General features: G+C 43.8%; 1 protein-coding gene across 3 annotated transcripts in view; it reads right to left on the bottom strand.

Moving 5' to 3' along the window:
* mark1 (MAP/microtubule affinity-regulating kinase 1) overlaps nucleotides 1-20,514 on the bottom strand; it is a 90,341-nt gene extending 69,827 nt beyond the window's left edge. For 2 of the 3 annotated variants that reach the window (XM_010898592.5, XM_020049832.3), the window contains exon 1: nucleotides 19,931-20,514. In XM_010898592.5, the coding sequence (XP_010896894.1) occupies nucleotides 19,931-19,981 (51 nt within the window). In that variant the 5' untranslated portion in view covers nucleotides 19,982-20,514. The remainder of the gene's footprint in view (nucleotides 1-19,930) is intronic. The other variant, XM_010898593.5, reaches the window with a different exon arrangement.
* Between the last annotated feature and the right edge of the window lie 117 nt (nucleotides 20,515-20,631).

Raw genomic sequence — 20,631 nt, 5'->3', positions numbered from 1 at the left:
GAATAGCATCGTGTAGCATAAAGAAGCAGTCTTTATCTAAGAATAAATAATTCAACAAGTACATTTGAGATTGTACATGCATTTGATTTAGGATTAAAAAGATTTTCATAGTGAATGCATACATTTCTTTATTTGAACTTTAAGCGGTATTAGTTGAAATGGTCTGACCATTAGGCTTTTCAGGTCAGCAAAACGCATGGTAAAGGCTCTGCCATTAAAAGCTGAAACGACATCTTTGCCACCAGAATAGTCTGTTGGGTTAGGATATCTAAGCTTTAACAACAGCTGTGATTTTAAGTCACATTGTCAATACACTGTTCCGTAATAGGAAGTAGTCAAGCATGTCCCAGCTTGTACTCAGGGAGAAGGATACTCACACTAAACTGTGGTTGACCTGCTGTCTATTACGGCAGTTAATTGACAGAGGGTGTGTCTATAAGAGAGTAAAAAAAGATAAAGAGCTGGCACGATTGAGGGAGTGAGTGTTTGAGAGAGCGAGAGCTATTGACAGTGTCAGGTCTGAATGAATGAAACAATGACATGGGACACTAGTTGTGGACTTTCCATTCACTGCTAGGGTTTGTCATGCAGATAACACATGACAGAAAGAGACAGAGAGAGAGAGAGAGACACAGAGAGACAGAGAGAGAGAGAGAGAGAGACACAGAGAGACAGAGAGAGAGAGAGACAGAAAGACAGAGAGAGAGACAGAAAGAGAGACAGAAAGACAGAGAGAGAGACAGAGACAGAAAGACAGAGAGAGAGACAGAGACAGAAAGACAGAGAGAGAGACAGAAAGACAGAGAGAGAGACAGAAAGAGAGACAGAAAGAGAGACAGAAAGAGAGACAGAAAGACAGAGAGAGAGACAGAAAGACAGAGAGAGAGACAGAAAGACAGAGAGAGAGACAGAAAGACAGAGAGAGAGACAGAAAGACAGAGAGAGAGACAGAAAGACAGAGAGAGAGACAGAAAGACAGAGAGAGAGACAGAAAGACAGAGAGAGAGACAGAAAGACAGAGAGAGAGACAGAGATTGAGAGATTGAGAGATTGAGAGAGAGATTGCGAGCTTGAGAACACTAAGGAATGACCTCATAAAATCAACACATCTAGCGCTGAGACGCATCTGTACGGGAACAGTCTGAAGGTCATTGTAAGTGCACCATGGATGAAAAATGTATTTAAGCTTCTGAAGATCCTTTGTTGGGTCCTTTGAATTTGGTGCCGTCTTTTCAGCACTTTTCACTTAATGGGTTTTTTGAATAAAAGTTTAGAAAAAAAACATAGTTCACACAGAGTGGAAATGTTAAACTTATAATGAGCAAAAGACTATGTCAGGAACTGTTGTGGGAATTACTACAGCTTTACCACATGTCATTTCACCTCAAAAGGCCCAAGAGGATTGACACTCAATCTCAATTTGTCTTTGAAATCTTTTTTGTAGTTAGGAACAGATGAGATTAGTGTTCCTGAAACATTACTTTGTTTAAAGACATGTAATATAAAGAAATTAAGCCAACTGATTTCACCCAGATTGTTAATCTCCTTCTTGGTCCAAACGTCATCACAAATTTTAAAGACACAAGGACTCTTAAAATATGGTGCAAAGCAACTCATACTAAGCCCACTCCAACAGCCTGTATGCAGTGTAACTCGATGGCTCGATGATTTCATAAGTAGTATAGAGGTGCGGTTTAGGGAATTGCTTTTTCATCCTTTGTAATTAATTCCAATGAATGTGGTGTTATTTCATTCAAGTTGTCAGATTTGCAGACCATTATAAAACTTGATATTACCAGATTCTGAACACTAGATGGGGCTGTTTCTGCCAAAACAATCCATCTCATCCAGTTACATGTTGCCAGCACACACCCAGTACAAATTCACTATTACCAGGTGTCAAATTGGGGTGGAACAGACTGGAACAGTGTTCCAGCACTATGTTTGAGGAGGAAAAAAACAATCCATATAATAAGAAATGTAATGGGATTTGCCCATATTTTGCTTAGGTTTTACTTGCAGCCTAAACCATATTTGCTGTTGCTGTCAATTTAAGAGCCAATCATGTTTCAGCTTTGTTAGAGGGTATCCCAGTCAATGCCTGTAGTAGTGGTGAAAGCTTAGTGTCAAACGCGAGCTTCAGTGAATGTGAGAGTCGGAGTATTCATGCATGAAATCACACTGTGCTAACAAGGTAGGTTTACTGTCCACCTAACTGTATAACAAAAGCAATAATGTTATGTACAATTTACCCCAGAGAATGTCTTTACTTTAAGAAGCCCCCCTGTTCCCCACTCATTACCTGTATTAACTGCACCTGTTTGAACTCGTTACCTGTATAAAAGACACTTGTCCACACAAACAGACTCCAACCTCTCCAAAATGGCCAAGACCAGAGAGCTGTGTAAGGACATCAGGGATAAAATTGTAGACCTGCACAAGGCTGGGTTGGGCTACAGGACAATAGGCAAGCAGCTTGGTGAGAAGGCAACAACTGTTGGCGCAATTATTAGAAAATGGAAGAAGTTCAAGATGACGGTCAATCTCTCTTGGTCTGGGGCTCCATGCAAGATCTCACCTCGTGGGGCATCAATGATCATGAGGAAGGTGAGGGATCAGCCCAGAACTACACGGCAGGACCACAGTCTCAAGAGAGCTGGGAACACAGTCTCAAAGAAAACAATTAGTAACAAACTATGCCGTCATGGATAAAAATCCTGCAGCGCACGCAAGGTCCCCCTGCTCAAGACAGCGCATGTCCAGGCCTGTCTGAAGTTTGCCAATGACCATCTGGATGATCCAGAGGAGGAATGGGAGAAGGTCATGTGTTCTGATGAGACCAAAATCGAGCTCTTTGGCATCAGCTAAACTCGCCATGTTGGGAGGAGGAGGAATGCTGCCTATGACCCCAAGAACACCATCCCCACTGTCAAACATGGAGGTGGAAACATTATGCTTTGGGGGTGTTTTTCTGCTAAGGGGACAGGACTACTTCACCGCATCAAAGGGACGATGGATCCATTGAAAATGGATGGGTATTCCAGCATGACAATTAACCAAAACACATGGCCAAGGCAACAAAGGAGTGGTTTAGGATGAAGCACATTAATGTCCTGGAGTGGCCTAGCCAGACTCCAGACCTTAACCCCATAAAAAATCTGTGGAGGGAGCTGAAGGTTTGAGTTGCCCAAACGTCAGCCTCGAAACCTTGACTTGGAGAAGATCAGCAAAATCCCTCCTGAAATGTGTGCAAACCTGGCTGCCAACTACAAGAAACATCTGACCTCTGTGATTGCCACCAGGTACTAATTCATGTTTTGCAGAGGGGTCGAATACTTTTTTCACTCATTAAAATACTAATCATTTTATAACATTTTTGACATGCGTTTTTCTGGATTTTTTTTGTTATTCGGTCTCTCACTGTTCGAATAAACCTTCCATTACAATTATAGATTGATCATCTCTTGGTCAGTGGGCAAATGTACAAAATCAGCAGGGGATAAAAAAATTAAAATAATCCCCTCACTGTAGCATACTCCACATGCTTACGTTTGTGGTGTAATGACAAGAACTGCTTTTTTCTGGCATGCCTACCTAATTTGTTAGCATCGAGCTGGCGTCAATTGGTAGTTTTGGATACTTTGTGACCCCAAAATGCTATTCTTCCCTGTAAATCTACAACAGTGATCTTTAGGTATTTTTTTTGCTTCTCTTACCATCCTCCTTCACAGTGTGTGAGGGCAAAATAAACTTGGGTCCTCTTTCAAGCAAGTTTGTAACAGTTGCAGTTATATTTTTATAGCCATTCCCCAACACGAACATAAAAATTTGTTTTTGCCAATGATCAACAAAAAAGGCTACAAATTGTTGTCAATTAATTACAAATACAAAAACAGAACATAAGTATTCACCCCTTTATTCAATATTTGGTAGAGGCTACACCCGGGAGTCTATTTGAAAAAGTCTGTACCAACTTTCCACATCTGGACAAAGCAATTATTGCCCATTCATGTATGAAAAATGTCTAATGCACCATAAAGTTGGATGGGGACCTTTGGTAAACAGGCATTTTCAATTTCCACATATTCTTAATTGCACTGAGGTCTGGCCATAGACTAAGCCACTCTAGGACCTTTTAATAAGTCTCTTGCAGTCTCGTACAGGTTTTCTTTCAGGATTTTTTCTGTACTTTCTCTGCATCCATTTTGGTTCACATGCTTTCCAGGCCCTGACGATCATGCATCCCTCCCAATAGTGTGATGCGTGATGTTGTTCTCAGGATGATGTGCAGTGTTAGGCTATTGCCAAACATAATGGTTAGTGCTGAGACCAAAAAGCTAAATTTTGAATATATTTTCAGTTGGTGTGAATCTCTAGCGCAGTATTCTTGCAAGTTATTTTCAGCAATGGCTTCCTTTTTGTTACTCTCCCATAAAGGCCACTCCTGAAGCACCCAGGGCATTGTTGCAGTATGCAGTGTCTCCCAGCTCAGCCATAGAAGACTAACTCCTTAAGAGTTGCCACAGGCCTCTTGGTGACCTCTCTGACTAGTGCCCTTCTCGCCCGAGCACTCGGTTTGTCAGGATGGCCTGTTCTAGACAGATTCAAAGTCCTGCCATATTCTCTCCATTTTTTAATAATGGACTTTACTGTACTCTCCAAGGCATATTCAATGACTTGGAAATTTTCTTAGGGTTATTTTCTACCCCTAAATTGGAGCTTTTGTAGATACTTTGCTTTTCCAGATTTGCTTTGAATGTTCGTTTGTTTCCTACACCACTATATTGGGGTGGCGGTACACAGCTGCTAAAATCTACAACCCATCTTAAATGTTGGCTGAAGTGTTAGCATGCAGTCCATGTTCTATTCTGTTATATTGGCATCATGTTACAAACCTAAGTTGTCAAATAACCCAACATATCTGTAGAGTGAACGTGAACATAAGAGTTGAATATCCCCAGGGAAACACAGAAACAGAAAATATTATAATAATAATACTTACATTTCCCCTATGCATTCAAGCAGCCCTTAGATTCAGTCTAACCGGGCAAAAAAAAACAACAACAGCAATGAGTGTGCATGTTTAGACGTGGCTATGCGTCCATACTTTGTGGTGGAGAAGAGGATTTCGGTGCCTCATAAGGTGCTAAAGCCACGTTATGAATGTCCCTCTCCTACCTATTTCAGCAAACACACAAGCACCACCCACACACCTTTGTATACAGTACATATTGCGATCTTTTCAATTGTGCTCTCAACAAGCATTATACACCGATCAGCCATAAAATTATGACCACCTGCCTAATATTGTGTAGGTCCCCTTTTGCCGCCAAAACAGCCCTGACCCATCGAGGCATGGACTCCACTAGACCTCTGAAGGTGTGCTGTGGTATCTGGCACCAAGATGTTAGCAGCAGATCCTTTAAGTCCAGTAAGTTGTGAGGTAGGGCCTCCATGGATCAGACTTGTTTGTCCAGCACATCCCACAGATGCTCAATTGGATTGAGATCTGGGGAATTTGGAGGCCAAGTCAACACCATGAACTTGCTGTGTTCCTCAAACCAATCCTGAACCATTTTTGCTTTATTGGCAGGGTGCATTATCCTGCTGAAAGAGGCCAATGCCATCAGGGAATACCGTTGCCATGAAAGGGTGCACATGGTTTTCACCAATGCTTAGGTAGTTGGTACGTGTCAGTAACATCCACATGAATGTCAGGACCCAGGGTTTCCAAGTAGAATATTGCCCTAAAGCATCATACTGCCTCCGCCGGCTTGCCTCCTTCCCATAGTGCATCCTTGTGCCATGTGTTATCCAGGTAAGCGACGCACACACACCCGGCCATCCACGTAATGTAAAATGAAACATGATTCATCAGACCAAGCCACCTTATTCCTTTGTTCCTTAGTACAGTTCTGATGCTCACATGCCTATTGTAGGTGCCTTCGGCAGTTGACAGGGGTCAGCATGGGCACCCTGACTGGTCTGCGGCTATGCAACCCCATACGCAACAAAGTGCGATGCATTGTGTGTTCTGACACCTTTCCATCATTACCAGCATTGACCTTTTCAGCAATTTGAGCTACAGTAGCTCGTCTATTGGATCGGACCACACAAGCCAGCCTTCACTCTCCATGTGCATCAATAAGCTTTTCCTGTTCACCGCTTTTCCTTCCTTGGATCACTTTTGATAGGTACTGACCACTGCAGACCGGGAACACCCCACAGTCCAAAGACAATTTTTGAGAGTCACTGTACCTTAGGGTTATTAACTTTAAGTGTAAATGGTGAGTCATACCGGCACATCATTTGGACTGTAATTAAAATGTCAATCCTATAATTTTCAGTACAGTTTAGCAATACTTCTCAGATAACAGCTAGTGTTGGTTAAAGCCACCGAATTCCTTTGAATGTTTTGCTTCAAATATGTATATGAAATATGTCACTTCTGTGAAATTAGCAAAACACTTTATTAAAAAAAAAAATCAAACATCCCAGAATCTTCAAGGTGAAAATCTGTCGATCTGTCCTTGAAAACCAGACAAGGAACCAGGCAAGCCTAGTTCAGCCGGCCCACAATTAAAAGTGATAACTGTTGTTGCCATCTCTGGACCCAAAACCGGGTCTCCCACATGAAAGGCTGTGTCCTTAACCACTACACCACGGTGCTATATGTTTGCCCAGTGTCAATGCAGCATCTTGTCGTTAGATAACATTGCCACGCACTGACATCACGCCAAGTTTGAACATTTCACTAAAAACCATTAAGCACTGTGTTAAACTGACTAATGTTTCTTATTAAATTTACCTCCACCACAAATAGCATCCATAAAATGTATAGCTTTTGCCACTGGCCGTTTTAACAGCTTAGGCTTACTAAGTTGTTAACAGTAATAGGCTTACTAGTTTTGTACTAACTAACTACTTGGAATAGTCATAGGAATTTAGAGATTGCTAGCAAGACTGAAGATCAACTATACATAGCAAAAGCCATTTCATTCATGGCAAAAAAATTATTGTTTCTTTCATTGGTGAATTACATTGATAAAATAACTATCAATATAGGTGATGATAACTGACTTTCTCGTCAAGTGAAAAGATGAGAATCATGGAAACCCCTCCTTTTTTTCTGCCCAAGGGGTTTCGATCTAGCCTATATTACCACAAAAAGAATGCGTACTTAAAACATCCACCAGAACTATTCACAATATAACTGTAAACAGTTTTATATCATGCTTACTACAACATAGCTACTGAAGGTTGTAGTCAGCAAAGTATGTCTAACCTTAACAAATCCTAATGCATAATTTGTTTTGACTATGGCGAGGCTTAAACACCAGTCCGCTGCACGGCAGTCCATGTCTCAAACCACTACGCTATTTAACAAGGGTCAGTCACTCACTCAGTCAGACAGTAAGAGACATTTGTTCTTCTTGGCCGGCTGCACTTACGCAGTCCGGAAATAAATCTATCCATTTACTTCTGAACACAAATGATTGATTAATGTCTGAACCCCAAAAATGGTTGCTTATTTACTCAGCTATTATTATTCACAAGTAGGAAACTGGTGTCAGCAAAGACTAGCAGAGATTGTCAATTGTCCCAGCAGATACATTCACTTACTCATTCATGTCACCTAAAGCACAGATTTGTCTGCAAAGGGCACTCTCGCATATCCCCCATTATATTACGTCACCATCATTCTTTTCCTTACTTTGGCCCTGAGGTAAGTATCAGTCAAATTAACCCAATCAACTGCTCCAGCACAAACCCCAAACAGTTCTGTAGATCAACATGGTTGAGGACGTAATGCAGGAATGCCAATATGGCATCCGGCTTCATGTCCCCATTGGTAAGCTGTCTGACAATGTAGAAGACGTCATTATCCTGGCCTGCTACTGGATAGCAGCTTGACTGTAAGAGCAGCTGTTGTTGCCAGTAGTATCTGTGCATTGGTTATAAAACTCATTTTGTTTCTCATAGTTGAGACTAAACACAGGTTAGACACAGGGACTCTTCTACACAGTGACTCTTCTACTGGTTTGTGGTCACAGAGACAAAAACATACAAAAAGCTACACTGCAGTTGCATGTGATCAGTATCCGCCCACTGCATTCAGGGTCATCTTTTTGGTATCATAATTAGTTTCATAGTATCTCTTAACAGAGAGAGGCAAATTCAACATTGACACTAGGAGTTACATGAAATGTGCTGTGATGCTTTACAGTTTATGCCTATTTCTAGACCCTAATTATTAACATAAGCATACCAGAATCACTTTACGGCTGACCTGGTTATATGTGACAACACACTGTGAAAGACTCACTTTCATCTCCTGGAGCCTACTAGCTAGTAAAATGGGGATGTTCACCTGTTTACATGTCACTGTATTTTCAGTCTCTACTTGTATATGATCCCAGATGTGTTTTTGACATTTCATTTGATTACAGAGAAAATTGCACAATCACGTGTCATCACCTGACTACAATGCAATATATAACTGTGTCTAAGCATGCTATAAAATGCTCCACATCAACTCATATTACATCACAATTGTATTCTTGGCATTGGGCATGTATGGGGTCACAGAAATTTTATTATAAATTCAGTGCAGTGAAATATTATCCAGAATGCACATTTTGATGTGTTCAATTACTTTAGCTTGTTGGAATGTTTGATAAACTAGCATAGACATGTTAGAAGTTTCATATTACATTGTTGTCTATGGAAGGTGATGACCCAGCAAAATGTGACAAATCAATTTTCTCTGTAACTAAACCAAACAAAGACAAAGGGATCAAAATTGAACATGGCCTGGAGTGGGTGCAGATCAGTGTTTCCTACAGGGTTCCATGTTAGCTGCAGAGACATTGATTGTGGGGATTCATTTTTGTCAGACGGTCACTTCTGGATACTTTTTTGACATAGAAAAGGTGTAAAAACCTACCTTTTTCTTAACTGTGACAACAAATGACGGGCAGAAACGTGTGTTTGTTTGTGATGGCAAATGCAACAAATAGTAAGCTATGTTTATTATAAATGGTGTATAAAGGAATATAATGGTATTTTTTTTATTTTTGTGATTCACCAGCCAATGTAGAAGTCACTACGTATTTTATTGGCCAATTACACAGTTAACTATTAAAAAATAAATGTGTTCATATAAACAGGTAAAATGGCATATTTCCAAAAGGCTTTTGATGCAAGTCTAAACCAGAAAATCATAAATTTTATCTGCAGAAGGTAACTGTGGTAACAGAGCCAGAAGCACTTGAGAATGTATTTTTCTGCCACTAGCTAGCTTGAATATGATTATACTGTAGTACTCTGATGTGTTTGTTATACAGTGCAGTTTAACTTTAAAAAACAGCAAGCATGGTGACATTTTTGTGTGATATACAACTTGCAAATACTCAGCGCTTTAGAGTATTGTTTTCCCCCAAAATAGAGAGTGAAGCACTTGCACTACATGAGCATTGTGTGACCACCAGAAAATGGGTGCTGCTTTCACTTGAATTTCTTATTAATTTTGTCAGCCCGTATTTGGTTCAATAACTTTGTAACAAGTAAAATATGGTGTAATGTCTAAGTCATGAACACAATACTAAAACCAGAAAAGGAAGCAGGCATGCCTAGTTCAGGCGGCCCACAATTAAAAATAACATTGTTGCCCTCACTGGATTCGAACTCGGGTCTCCCACGTGAGAGGCACCGTAATCACTATGACACAGTGCTTCTCGTTTAGCCAGTGGCTAGACACCATTAAGCACTGTGTAAAACTGAGTAACGTTTCTTATTAAGTTTACCTCCAACACAAATAGCGTCTATGAAGTGTATGGCTTTCGCCACTGGGCTTTCTAACAGCTTATTAGCCAGTAATAGGCTTACTAGTACCTACTAACTTACTAGGAATAGCCATAAGAACTGAGCAATTGCTAGCGAGACTGAAGATGGACTTTTCCCTGCCAAAGCTATTTCATTTCATGGCACAAAAACATTAATTTTCCTTTCATTCGTGAATGACACAATAACTCCCAATAAAGGTGACGATAACTAACTTTTTCATCAAGTGAAAAGATGAAAATCGTGGAATCCACCCTAAATAGTCACAATGCAGTATAACCGTAAACAGTTTTAGTTTAGGCTTACTACAACATAGCTACTGAATGTTGTAACCAGCTAGGTTTTAGTCAATCCTTAGCCAAAAAGCATTCACGGATGTGTACTTTTAACAGTTGCAATTTAACCGTAAACAGTTTTATTTTAAGCTTACTATAAAGTAGACACTGAAGGTTATAGCCAGTAAAGTTTTGGTCTATCCGGAAACAAATCCAAATGCATATTTTGTTTTGACTGTGGAGATTCGATCCCAGGACCTATAGCTTGCAGGTCCACTTCTCTAACACTAAGCTATTTAACAAGGTCAGTCAGTCACTCAGTAAGAGACATTCGCTCTTCTTGGTCAGCTCCGCTTACGCGGTTCGGGAAAAAAAGTGTTGCAGGCTGAGCAAAGAAGCCTAGCTACATTATAGCTTTATTTTTCGATTCTGCTTGTAACGTTACAGGAGTCAAACAGCACTGCACCCTTAGACAAAATAATAAATAGATTTGCCATAGTGGTGGAGATTTAGAATAGCGAGCAGGAAACAATAGTCAACTGTGTACTTATAGCAAACCAATGAGGTTGTTCTTTTTACCCCGAGTCAGAGCCTTGGACTGTGTCATTTGAAAAAGTAAATACATTAGTTAAATTAGAAAACTATATCTGCAATTTAAGGATTAATTAAAGGGAACTTAAGTGTAAACTAAACCAAACAAGAGTAATGTAATCTAAAAAAAGCTGTAGGACATTTTCTACACTCAGATGTTCAATAATGTTTACTCAAAAAGATTCAACAGAAGATATGTTTGATGAAAACACTCGCTCTATGCCTACAATTTCGGTCTCTAGACCAGTCAAGACCACATAGACGTGGTCTGGGTCTCCAGGGTTAGGGTCTTGACTCCATCTCTCAAATTGCAACGTAGATTTCTATACTAAGATTTCTTTGCTAAGGGCTGTCAGGTCCCTGTACAACCGAAGCAGGAGCTGGGTCCGCATTGCCGGCAGTAAGTCAGACTTGTTCCCAGTGCATGTTGGACTCCGGCATGGCTGCCCATTGTCACCGGTTCTGTTCGTAATTTTTATGGACAGAATTTCTAGGCGCAGCCAGGGGCCGGAGGGTGTCAGGTTTGGGGACCACACAATTTCGTCTCTGCTCTTTGCAGATGATGTTGTCGTGTTGGCCCCTTCTAACCAGGACCTTCAGCATGCGCTGGGACGGTTTGCAGCCGAGTGTGAAGCGGTGGGGATGAAAATCAGTACCTCCAAATCCGAGGCCATGGTCCTCAGTCGGAAAAGGGTGGCTTGCCCACTTCAGGTTGGTGGAGAGTGCCTGCCTCAAGTGGAGGAGTTTAAGTATCTAGGGGTCTTGTTCACGAGTGAGGGAAGGATGGAACGGGAGATTGACAGACGGATCGGTGCAGCTTCTGCAGTAATGCAGTCGATGTATCGGTCTGTCGTGGTGAAGAAAGAGCTGAGCCGCAAGGCGAAGCTCTCGATTTACCAGTCAATCTACGTTCCTACTCTCACCTATGGTCATGAGCTTTGGGTCATGACCGAAAGGACAAGATCCCGGATACAGGCGGCCGAAATGAGCTTTCTCCGCAGGGTGGCCGGGCGATCCCTTAGAGATAGGGTGAGAAGCTCGGTCACCCGGGAGGAGCTCAGAGTAGAGCCGCTGCTCCTCCACATCGAGAGGGGTCAGCTGAGGTGGCTTGGGCATCTTTTTCGGATGCCTCCGGAACGCCTTCCTGGGAAGGTGTTCCGGTCCCGTCCCACCGGGAGGAGACCCCGGGGAAGACCTAGGACACGCTGGAGGGACTATGTCTCCCGGCTGGCCTGGGAACGCCTCGGTATCCCCCCGGAAGAGCTAGAGGAAGTGTCTGGGGAGAGGGAAGTCTGGGCATCCCTGCTTAGACTGCTGCCCCCGCGACCCGGCCCCGGATAAGCGGAAGAAGATGGATGGATGGATGGAATGGATTTCTATACCTGGTTGTATTGTTCAGGTAATTTTGTTTTGGATTATTTATTTATTTTATTGTGCCCCTCCTTGAACTGCCACCTTAACGTGGTGGAGGGGTTTGAGTACCCGAGTGACCCTAGGAGCTATGTTGTCTGGGGCTATATGCCCCTGGTAGGGTTTCCCAAGGCAAACAGGTCCTAGGCGACGGGTCAGACTAAGAGCGGTTCAAAAACCCCTTAATGATGAAAAAGATTTTGTGTCCTGTGACGTCGCCCGACATGGCGCAGCCGGGGCACCACCCTGGAGCCAGGCCCGGGGTTGGGGCTCGTTCGCGAGCGCCTGGTGGCCAGGCCTTTCCCCATGGGGCCCGGCCGGGCCCAGCCCGAACGAGCGACATGGGGCCGCCCTCCCGTGGGCTCACCACCCACAGGAGGGACCATAAGGGGCCGGTGCAGAGATGATCGGGCGGCAGTCAAAGGCGGGGGCCTAGACAACCCGATCCCTGGACACGGAAACTAGCTCTAGGGACGTGGAACGTCACCTCGCTGGCGGGGAAGGAGCCTGAGATCGTGCGTGAGGTTGAGAGGTTCCGACTAGAGGTAGTCGGGATCACCTCTAGGCACGGCTTGGGCTCCAGAACCACACTCCTTGAGAGAGGATGGACTCTTCACCACTCTGGAGTTGCCCATGGTGAGAGGCGGCGGGCTGGTGTGGGTTTGCTTATAGCTCCCCAGCTCTGCCGCCATGTGTTGGAGTTTACCCCGGTGAACGAGAGGGTCGTTTCCCTGCGCCTACGGGTTGGGGATAGGTCTCTCACTGTTGTTTGTGCCTACGGGCCGAACGGCAGTGCAGAGTACCCGACCTTCTTGGAGTCTCTGGGAGGGGTGCTGGAAAGTGCTCCGACTGGGGACTCTATCGTTCTACTGGGGGACTTCAACGCCCACTTGGGCAACGACAGTGACACCTGGAGGGGCGTGATTGGGAGGAACGGCCCCCCTGATCTGAACCCGAGCGGTGTTCAGTTATTGGACTTCTGTGCTAGTCACAGTTTGTCCATAACGAACACCATGTTCAAGCATAAGGGTGTCCATCAGTGCACGTGGCACCAGGACACCCTAGGCCGCAGGTCGATGATCGACTTTGTTGTCGTTTCATCTGACCTGCGGCCGTATGTCTTGGACACTCGGGTGAAGAGAGGGGCGGAGCTGTCAACTGATCACCACCTGGTTGTGAGTTGGATCCGATGGCAGGGGAGGAAGCTGGACAGACTCGGCAGGCCCAAGCGTACTGTAAGAGTCTGCTGGGAACGTCTGGCAGAGTCTCCTGTCAGAGAGATCTTTAACTCCCACCTCCGGCAGAGCTTCGACTGGATCCCGAGGGAGGCTGGAGATATTGAGTCCGAGTGGACCATGTTCTCCACCGCCATTGTCGAAGCGGCCGCTCGGAACTGTGGCCGCAAGGTCTCCGGTGCCTGTCGAGGCGGCAATCCCCGAACCCGGTGGTGGACACCGGAAGTAAGGGATGCAGTCAAGCTGAAGAAGGAGTCCTATCAGGCCTGGTTGGCTTGTGGGACTCCTGAGGCAGCTGACGGGTACCAACAGGCCAAGCGGACTGCAGCCCGGGTGGTCGTGGAGGCAAAAACTTGGGCCTGGGAGGAGTTCGGTGAGGCCATGGAGAAGGACTATCGGCTGGCCTCGAAGAGATTCTGGCAAACCATCCGGCGCCTCAGGAGAGGGAAACAATGCCCTACCAACACTGTTTACAGTAGAGGTGGGCAGCTGTTGACCTCAACTGGGGATGTCGTCGGGCGGTGGAAGGAGTACTTCGAGGATCTCCTCAATCCCGCCGTCACATCTTCCATTGAGGAAGCAGAGGAGGAGGGCTCAGAGGTGGACTCGTCCATCACCCGGGCTGAAGTCACAGAGGTGGTTAAGAAACTCCTCGGTGGCAAGGCACTGGGGGTGGATGAGATCCGCCCTGAATACCTCAAGTCTCTGGATATTGTGGGGCTGACTTGGCTGACACGCCTGTGCAACATCGCGTGGCAGTCAGGGACAGTGCCTCTGGGATGGCAGACCGGGGTGGTGGTCCCTCTTTTTAAGAAGGGGGACCGGAGGGTGTGTTCCAACTATAGGGGGATCACACTTCTCAGCCTCCATGGGAAAGTCTATGCCAGGGTTCTGGAGAGGAGAATACGGCCGATAGTAGAACCTCGGATTCAGGAGGAACCGTGTGGTTTTCGTCCAGGCCGTGGAACACTGGACCAGCTCTAAACCCTCTACAGGGTGATGGAGGGTTCATGGGAGTTTGCCCAACCAATCCACATGTGTTTTGTGGATTTGGAGAAGGCATTCGACTGTGTCCCTCACGGCATCCTGTGGAGGGTGCTTCGGGAATATGGGGTCCTGGGTCGATTGCTAAGGGCTGTCAGGTCCCTGTACGACCGAAGCAGGAGATTGGTCCGCATTGCCGGCAGTAAGTCAGACTTGTTCCCTGTGCATGTTGGACTCCGGCAGGGCTGCCCTTTGTCACCGGTTCTGTTCGTAATTTTTATGGACAGAATTTCTAGGCGCAGCCAGGGGCCGGAGGGTGTCAGGTTTGGGGACCACACAATTTCGTCTCTGCTCTTTGCGGATTATGTTGTCGTGTTGGCCCCTTCAAGCCAGGACCTTCAGCATGCACTGGGACGGTTTGCAGCCGAGTGTGAAGCGGTGGGGATGAAAATCAGTACCTCCAAATCCGAGGCCATGGTCCTCAGTCGGAAAAGGGTGGCTTGCCCACTTCAGGTTGGTGGAGAGTGCCTGCCTCAAGTGAGTTTAAGTATCTAGGGGTCCTGTTCACGAGTGAGGGAAGGAAGGAACGGGAGATTGACAGACGGATCGGTGCAGCTTCTGCAGTAATGCGGTTGATGTATCGGTCTGTCGTGGTGAAGAAAGAGCTGAGCCGCAAGGCGAAGCTCTCGATTTACCAGTCAATCTACGTTCCTACTCTCACCTATGGTCATGAGCTTTGGGTCATGACCGAAAGGACAAGATCCCGGATACAGGCGGCCAAAATAAGCTTTCTCCGCAGGGTGGCTGGGCGATCCCTTAGAGATAGGGTGAGAAGCTTGGTCACCCGGGAGGAGCTCAGAGTAGAGCCGCTGCTCCTCCACATCGAGAGGGGTCAGCTGAGGTGGCTTGGGCATCTGTTTCAGATGAGACCCTGGGGAAGACCTAGGACACGCTGGAGGGACTATGTCTCCCGGCTGGCCTGGGAACGCCTCGGTGTCCCCCCGGAAGAGCTGGAGGAAGTGTCTGGGGAGAGGGAAGTCTGGGCATCCCTGCTTAGACTGCTGCCCCAGCGACCCGGCTCCGGATAAACGGAAGAAGATGGTATGGTATGGTGATTTTGGACTGGCAACGCAGTCATAAATAAAAATGTTGATAGTAAATTGTTCTCTCATATTGCTTTACATTCTGGAAACTTTAGACGGTCTGGGTCTTGTTTATTTGTGTCCAAACTGGTCTTGGTCAAGTCATGGTTTTAATTTGGGTCTTGATCTGGATCTCCAGTGTTGTGATCTTTACTCCACCTCTAGCAATAATGCTAATGTTAAGGTCCTTGAAAGCAGAAGCAATGCGGAGGCCTATCCTACAACCCCATTTCCCCAAAATGCTAATAAAAACAGAATGCAATGACATGCAAATCATTTAACCCTATATTTAATTGAAAATATTACAAAGACAACAGATTAAATGTTGAAAAGTATTGTTTTGGGGAAAAAAGGTTTTAACTTGCATGTGTGAATGCAGCGACATACTGTTTTAATGCAGTGCCGCCTGAGGGCCCAAAGATCCAATATCTCTTTTTGGCCTTGTCCCTTGCATATAGACATTTCGCTGAAGATTCTCTTTACCGTAGATGATGAGATCCCCAAACTCTTTGCAATTTTACATTGAGAAATATAATTCTTAAATTGTTGCACTATTTCCCTGCGCAGTCTTTCAGAGTGGTAGACCATGTAATCAATTGTGGGCATGTATTTTTCAAGAAACAATAACAAATTGTCAGTTTCAACATTTGATATCTTGTCTTAATATTTTATAATGAATATAGGGTTTAAAAGATTTGCACATCCTTACATTGTTTTTTTTACATTTTACACAGCATCCTAACTTTTTTGGAAACAGGGTTGTACATTTTAATGATATCTGTTCAAAGAGAAGGTAGGCAAGATTTGTTAACATTAGACCAAACCTAAGAAAGCACTTAATTCAGATCAATGTAAAAACTACTGTTGGCAAACCACGCCTTAACAATAAACAACTGAATGCCTGGTAATGGTTGTATTTGCAAGCCATCCCGATATGACTGCAGTGAAAGTCAATAAGGTGTCTCTTCTCTGTCTAGACATGGTGGATGTGTTTTTTGTTTTCTGGGAAGCAGGGAGGCTCTTTCTGGGGTGCTTTTTATGAACAGCAATGACACACTACTAGCATTCCAGTGTTAACATGACAATGAGCGCACTGCCTGGACACAGCATTCCAGAAAGGTACATTAGCCCACCCCCCAGCCCACCTCTTACAAAGCCTCTCTCCTTTTGCAGACCCCTTGATGCTTGTTATGCAATTGTTGGTGTGGTTGAAAGGCCAAGCAGTGATACGCTAAGCTTCAGTGAACTCCTCTCTGTCTCTCACTCTCTGTCTCTCACTCTCACTCTTCCACTCTCACTTTCTTTAGGGGAATAGTTTGGGGTTCCATAACAGCCCAAGGGTCTGTCAGTAGTGCAATGTCTGAGGCAACAATAGACTTTCTAAGATCAACTAAGATCAAGAAAGCCTTCCTAGTGATCCAAAAAGGTTTTATTTATGACAATCTGATGCCAAAGGCAACTTTTTTCCAGCAGAGGAAAAACATTTTCTGATTCACTATCATTGGTGTAGAAAACCCAAAGATTTCCTTAATCAACTGAAAGCAAATGTATGCATCTTGCACGAGTTTACATTGTCACCAACACTTTCCTCCTTTAGATCCTTAATAAGGTTATTTTCCCTTCCAAGCACATTGCACCTCTTGAAGTGCAGGGACTCTGATACTTGACGAATGCGGGGCACATATGTTTATGTATTACATTGACTCAACATGGTGGTGGGGCACTGAAGCAGTCAATTTACCTTGACCTGTACCCATTGAGACGGTGTAGCTTTTCATCGACAAGGGGTAACGTCACCTGCATTTAATCACAACAATCTAATACAGGTTCTCCAAGAGGACTGAACATGAAAAAAGTATATGCCCCATCAACTTGTGTCAAAACATCTTGCATATTTTCATTTAATTAAGGAACTCACAATGTTTTACTACAGAGACACAACCTCACTCATTCTACTGCAATAATAAGATAATACTTAACCTCTTACTATTACACTGGACATTAAAAAATAATAAGACAGTAATTTTCTATTTCATATTTGGCATTGCACAATAGTGCACACAATGGGATTGTAATGCAATTGGTCATGCTATTGCAGTATAGACCCAGTTAAGTCAACTTGCATGTTTTCAAATCTCATTCCCTTTCAATAAGTTGACAAAGTAATTCTCAAACCAGAAATTAAGAAATTATTATTTCTCTCTACTCTCAATTGGCTTTCCTCAGACATAATTTGTTAACTATGTTTTTAATGCATGCCTTACATTACAGTACATAACACTTTGAAATAAGTGTTTCTTTAAAGTATGAAATCATTACTGGTCTTTAGGTTTCCAAGCAATATGGAAAAATAGCAACAACTGTTTAGGACAATGCAAAATCCTTCCTAACTTCTGTAGCCAACTGGCTTCAAAGTATGTCCTTTCTTCCTGACAGCATGGATCAATACCTCAGAGAGAGCAGTAGCACTTGGCTTTTTCCATGTGGCATGCTGTGCTTGCATGTACTAACTTCACTAGTCAGCTATTAAATCTTTCTTGTATTGAGACAATAGGCAGTGACAGACAAAGTAATAATGAATGGGATACATGCCTCAAGGTTTTTATGCCACGTGGAACTAACAGATATTGTATTCACTGAATACTGCATAGATCACAGTAATCAAGACTTTGGCCAGTTTGGTTGTGAAAAGGGATGCATTTGCTAAACAGCGTTGTTGATGTTTCTTTGGTGGATAACTCTGTTGATATATTTTAACTAAACCTTTACACAGGCCAGATTGAATGGGCTGGATCTGAGCCATGTGCAGTAGGTAGCCCACCCAAGTGAATGACAGAAAGGCTGAAGAACCTCTTAAAATATATGCATTTCATTAATCAGGTCAAGTTGGTACACTGATCAAAATCCTTATGGATAGTTCCTACCAGCAAACACCTTTTCAGTGACATTTAGAAAACAATAATCAACTTGATTTAGTGTTAAAAAAGAAAACTTCAGTTCCGAAGCGGCCACCCCCACAACTATTTGGATAAAGCTGATGGATGAGGCTGCGGAAATGTATCCACTTAAATTCCTAGAGCTATGGCACAAAGACTGACATGTGATCAAGAACATTTGTTTTACCCAGGCTTTGTTGTCAGTGTTAAAAATGCGCCCTAAACAAAAAGGTTCATATTTTGGGCTCTGATGGGCATGACAGGCTAAATAAACCCATGAGGCTTCAAAAATGTATGGGTATTTATCTTGACTAAACATAACTGTTGCTATGGTTACTCCATGACAGTCTGAAAGAAGTTAATGGAAAAGGGCACATAGGTCTCCAAAAGCCAGAATGTTGAATAACATTATATTTGGGCGTGTTTTGTGTATGTCTATAGTGTTTGTCCTTTGGCTGGGAGCAAGTGGTGATTTAATGTCCACAAAAAAGGGGTAGCGGCCTGACCTTTAAGGGTGCCGCTCTGTGTATTGCTCAATTCTGTGGTTTGGATTAGCACTGCTGTTGTTTTGAACACATCCCTGTAACACTTCTCTGTGGATAATTGGTCTCAGATGACACCATACATAATCATTAGGCAATGGGTAAAATTTGGGTGAAGTTTGTTTAACATTTAGAAATGTAATGGGACTTTTTACAAAATGTTGTCCTACAAGCTAAAGAAATCCACGGATTCTAAAAGGGCCTGAATTGCCTATAGTTAACGTAAAAGTCCAAAAATGTATAACATCACATTGCAACTTTTTAGCGGAGTCATTTCTATTTTTAACCGAGTGCATCATTCAGCATGGTCATCAGCGAATATAGTCTACAACAGACCCTGATAACGCAAGGTATTTAGAGACGGCCTGGCGAGATGGATTTCTCTCAAAAGTTGAGTCACATCTTTAACTCTGTACGCTATCAATCTGCGGGCATGGGATAGAAAACTGCAGTACAGGCTAATAATTGTCCTTACCTATTGTCATAATTTCATTAGAAGGGATTCATTTTAATATCGGACTCCTGAAGTAAAAATTCGATATGACTACGGCTATGCTCAGCGAGGACGGATAGACAGAATTGCGACATTGTATATTTGTAGGTTACGGTTTCCAGACATGAATAGCCGTAAGCTTCAATGCGCAGCAATCTCCTGAGACATCAATTCTACTGCCTATGAATAGGCTAAGATCAGTGCAGGCTATGACAGTCTACCGTCACATACATATTTTTTATCAGATGGATACTTTCAAATGAGCCAACGTTATAAAATGACAATGGCAGAGGATGGGTAGCAAATCCCCATTGCCCCAATAGGCTGCTGCTAGGTTACTGAACGAAAGGCAACACAGAAAATCTAGATTTAAGCGTTATTAAGATTCACAGGCATCCCCACACAAGTGTATATAAAGAATAAACGATTGTCCATAGAAAAATATAGACGGAAGGGAATAATTTAAAATGCATACTTACATTCTCTGTATCACGCTCATTCACGGTGGGCAATGGCGTTCTGGTCGACATTTTGTGTAAACTGGCCGCTAAGCAAAGCACCGCGAGCTTGCCGCTGAGAAGAGCGCGAGGAGGAAAGATATTAATTTTCGACGTTTTTACACCACCGGCATTTCCAACCCGATGTCCAATATGCAGTAATCCCAACTACAGCATATCAACCTCAAGGCCCGCTTGGAGCCAGCGCAAGGGGCCTACACTAGATGCGCCCCCGGGTACGAGATAAGCGAGTGTAGCAGACCGAGAGAAAAGAATAGGAGTTTGTATGAAGCAATCCAGCATTGATCCTCCCTGATAGATAGGCTGACACACTAGGAAAACGAATGCGAGAGGAGCTATAATAAAAACACATCACTAAACAGGAGCGACCTTCATCCCCCCTCCCAAAAGATACGATTCGTGCTGCACAACCTACGCGGTTACCACTGTTCATGGAATATATTTTAGAGACCGCATGCGAGCAAAAACGTATATTCCTCCGCAGCCCTGTAACACGAAACAGGAGAGAACCGTGACAGGAGCAACACCAGGTGGCGAGAGAGGGATCGCGCAAACCTGAAAGGGAAGGATTTTTCCATTAACAATTTAGGACATGTTTATGTTGATGACGTTTTTGTGGTGGGAGGTTCTGGATTTTATCTTGTATTTATGCCGCCAAAGAT

This window comes from Esox lucius, chromosome 9 (assembly GCF_011004845.1).
Source record: "Esox lucius isolate fEsoLuc1 chromosome 9, fEsoLuc1.pri, whole genome shotgun sequence".
In the NCBI taxonomy this organism is placed as follows: domain Eukaryota; kingdom Metazoa; phylum Chordata; class Actinopteri; order Esociformes; family Esocidae; genus Esox; species Esox lucius.
This window is presented reverse-complemented; position numbering and strand designations above follow the sequence as displayed.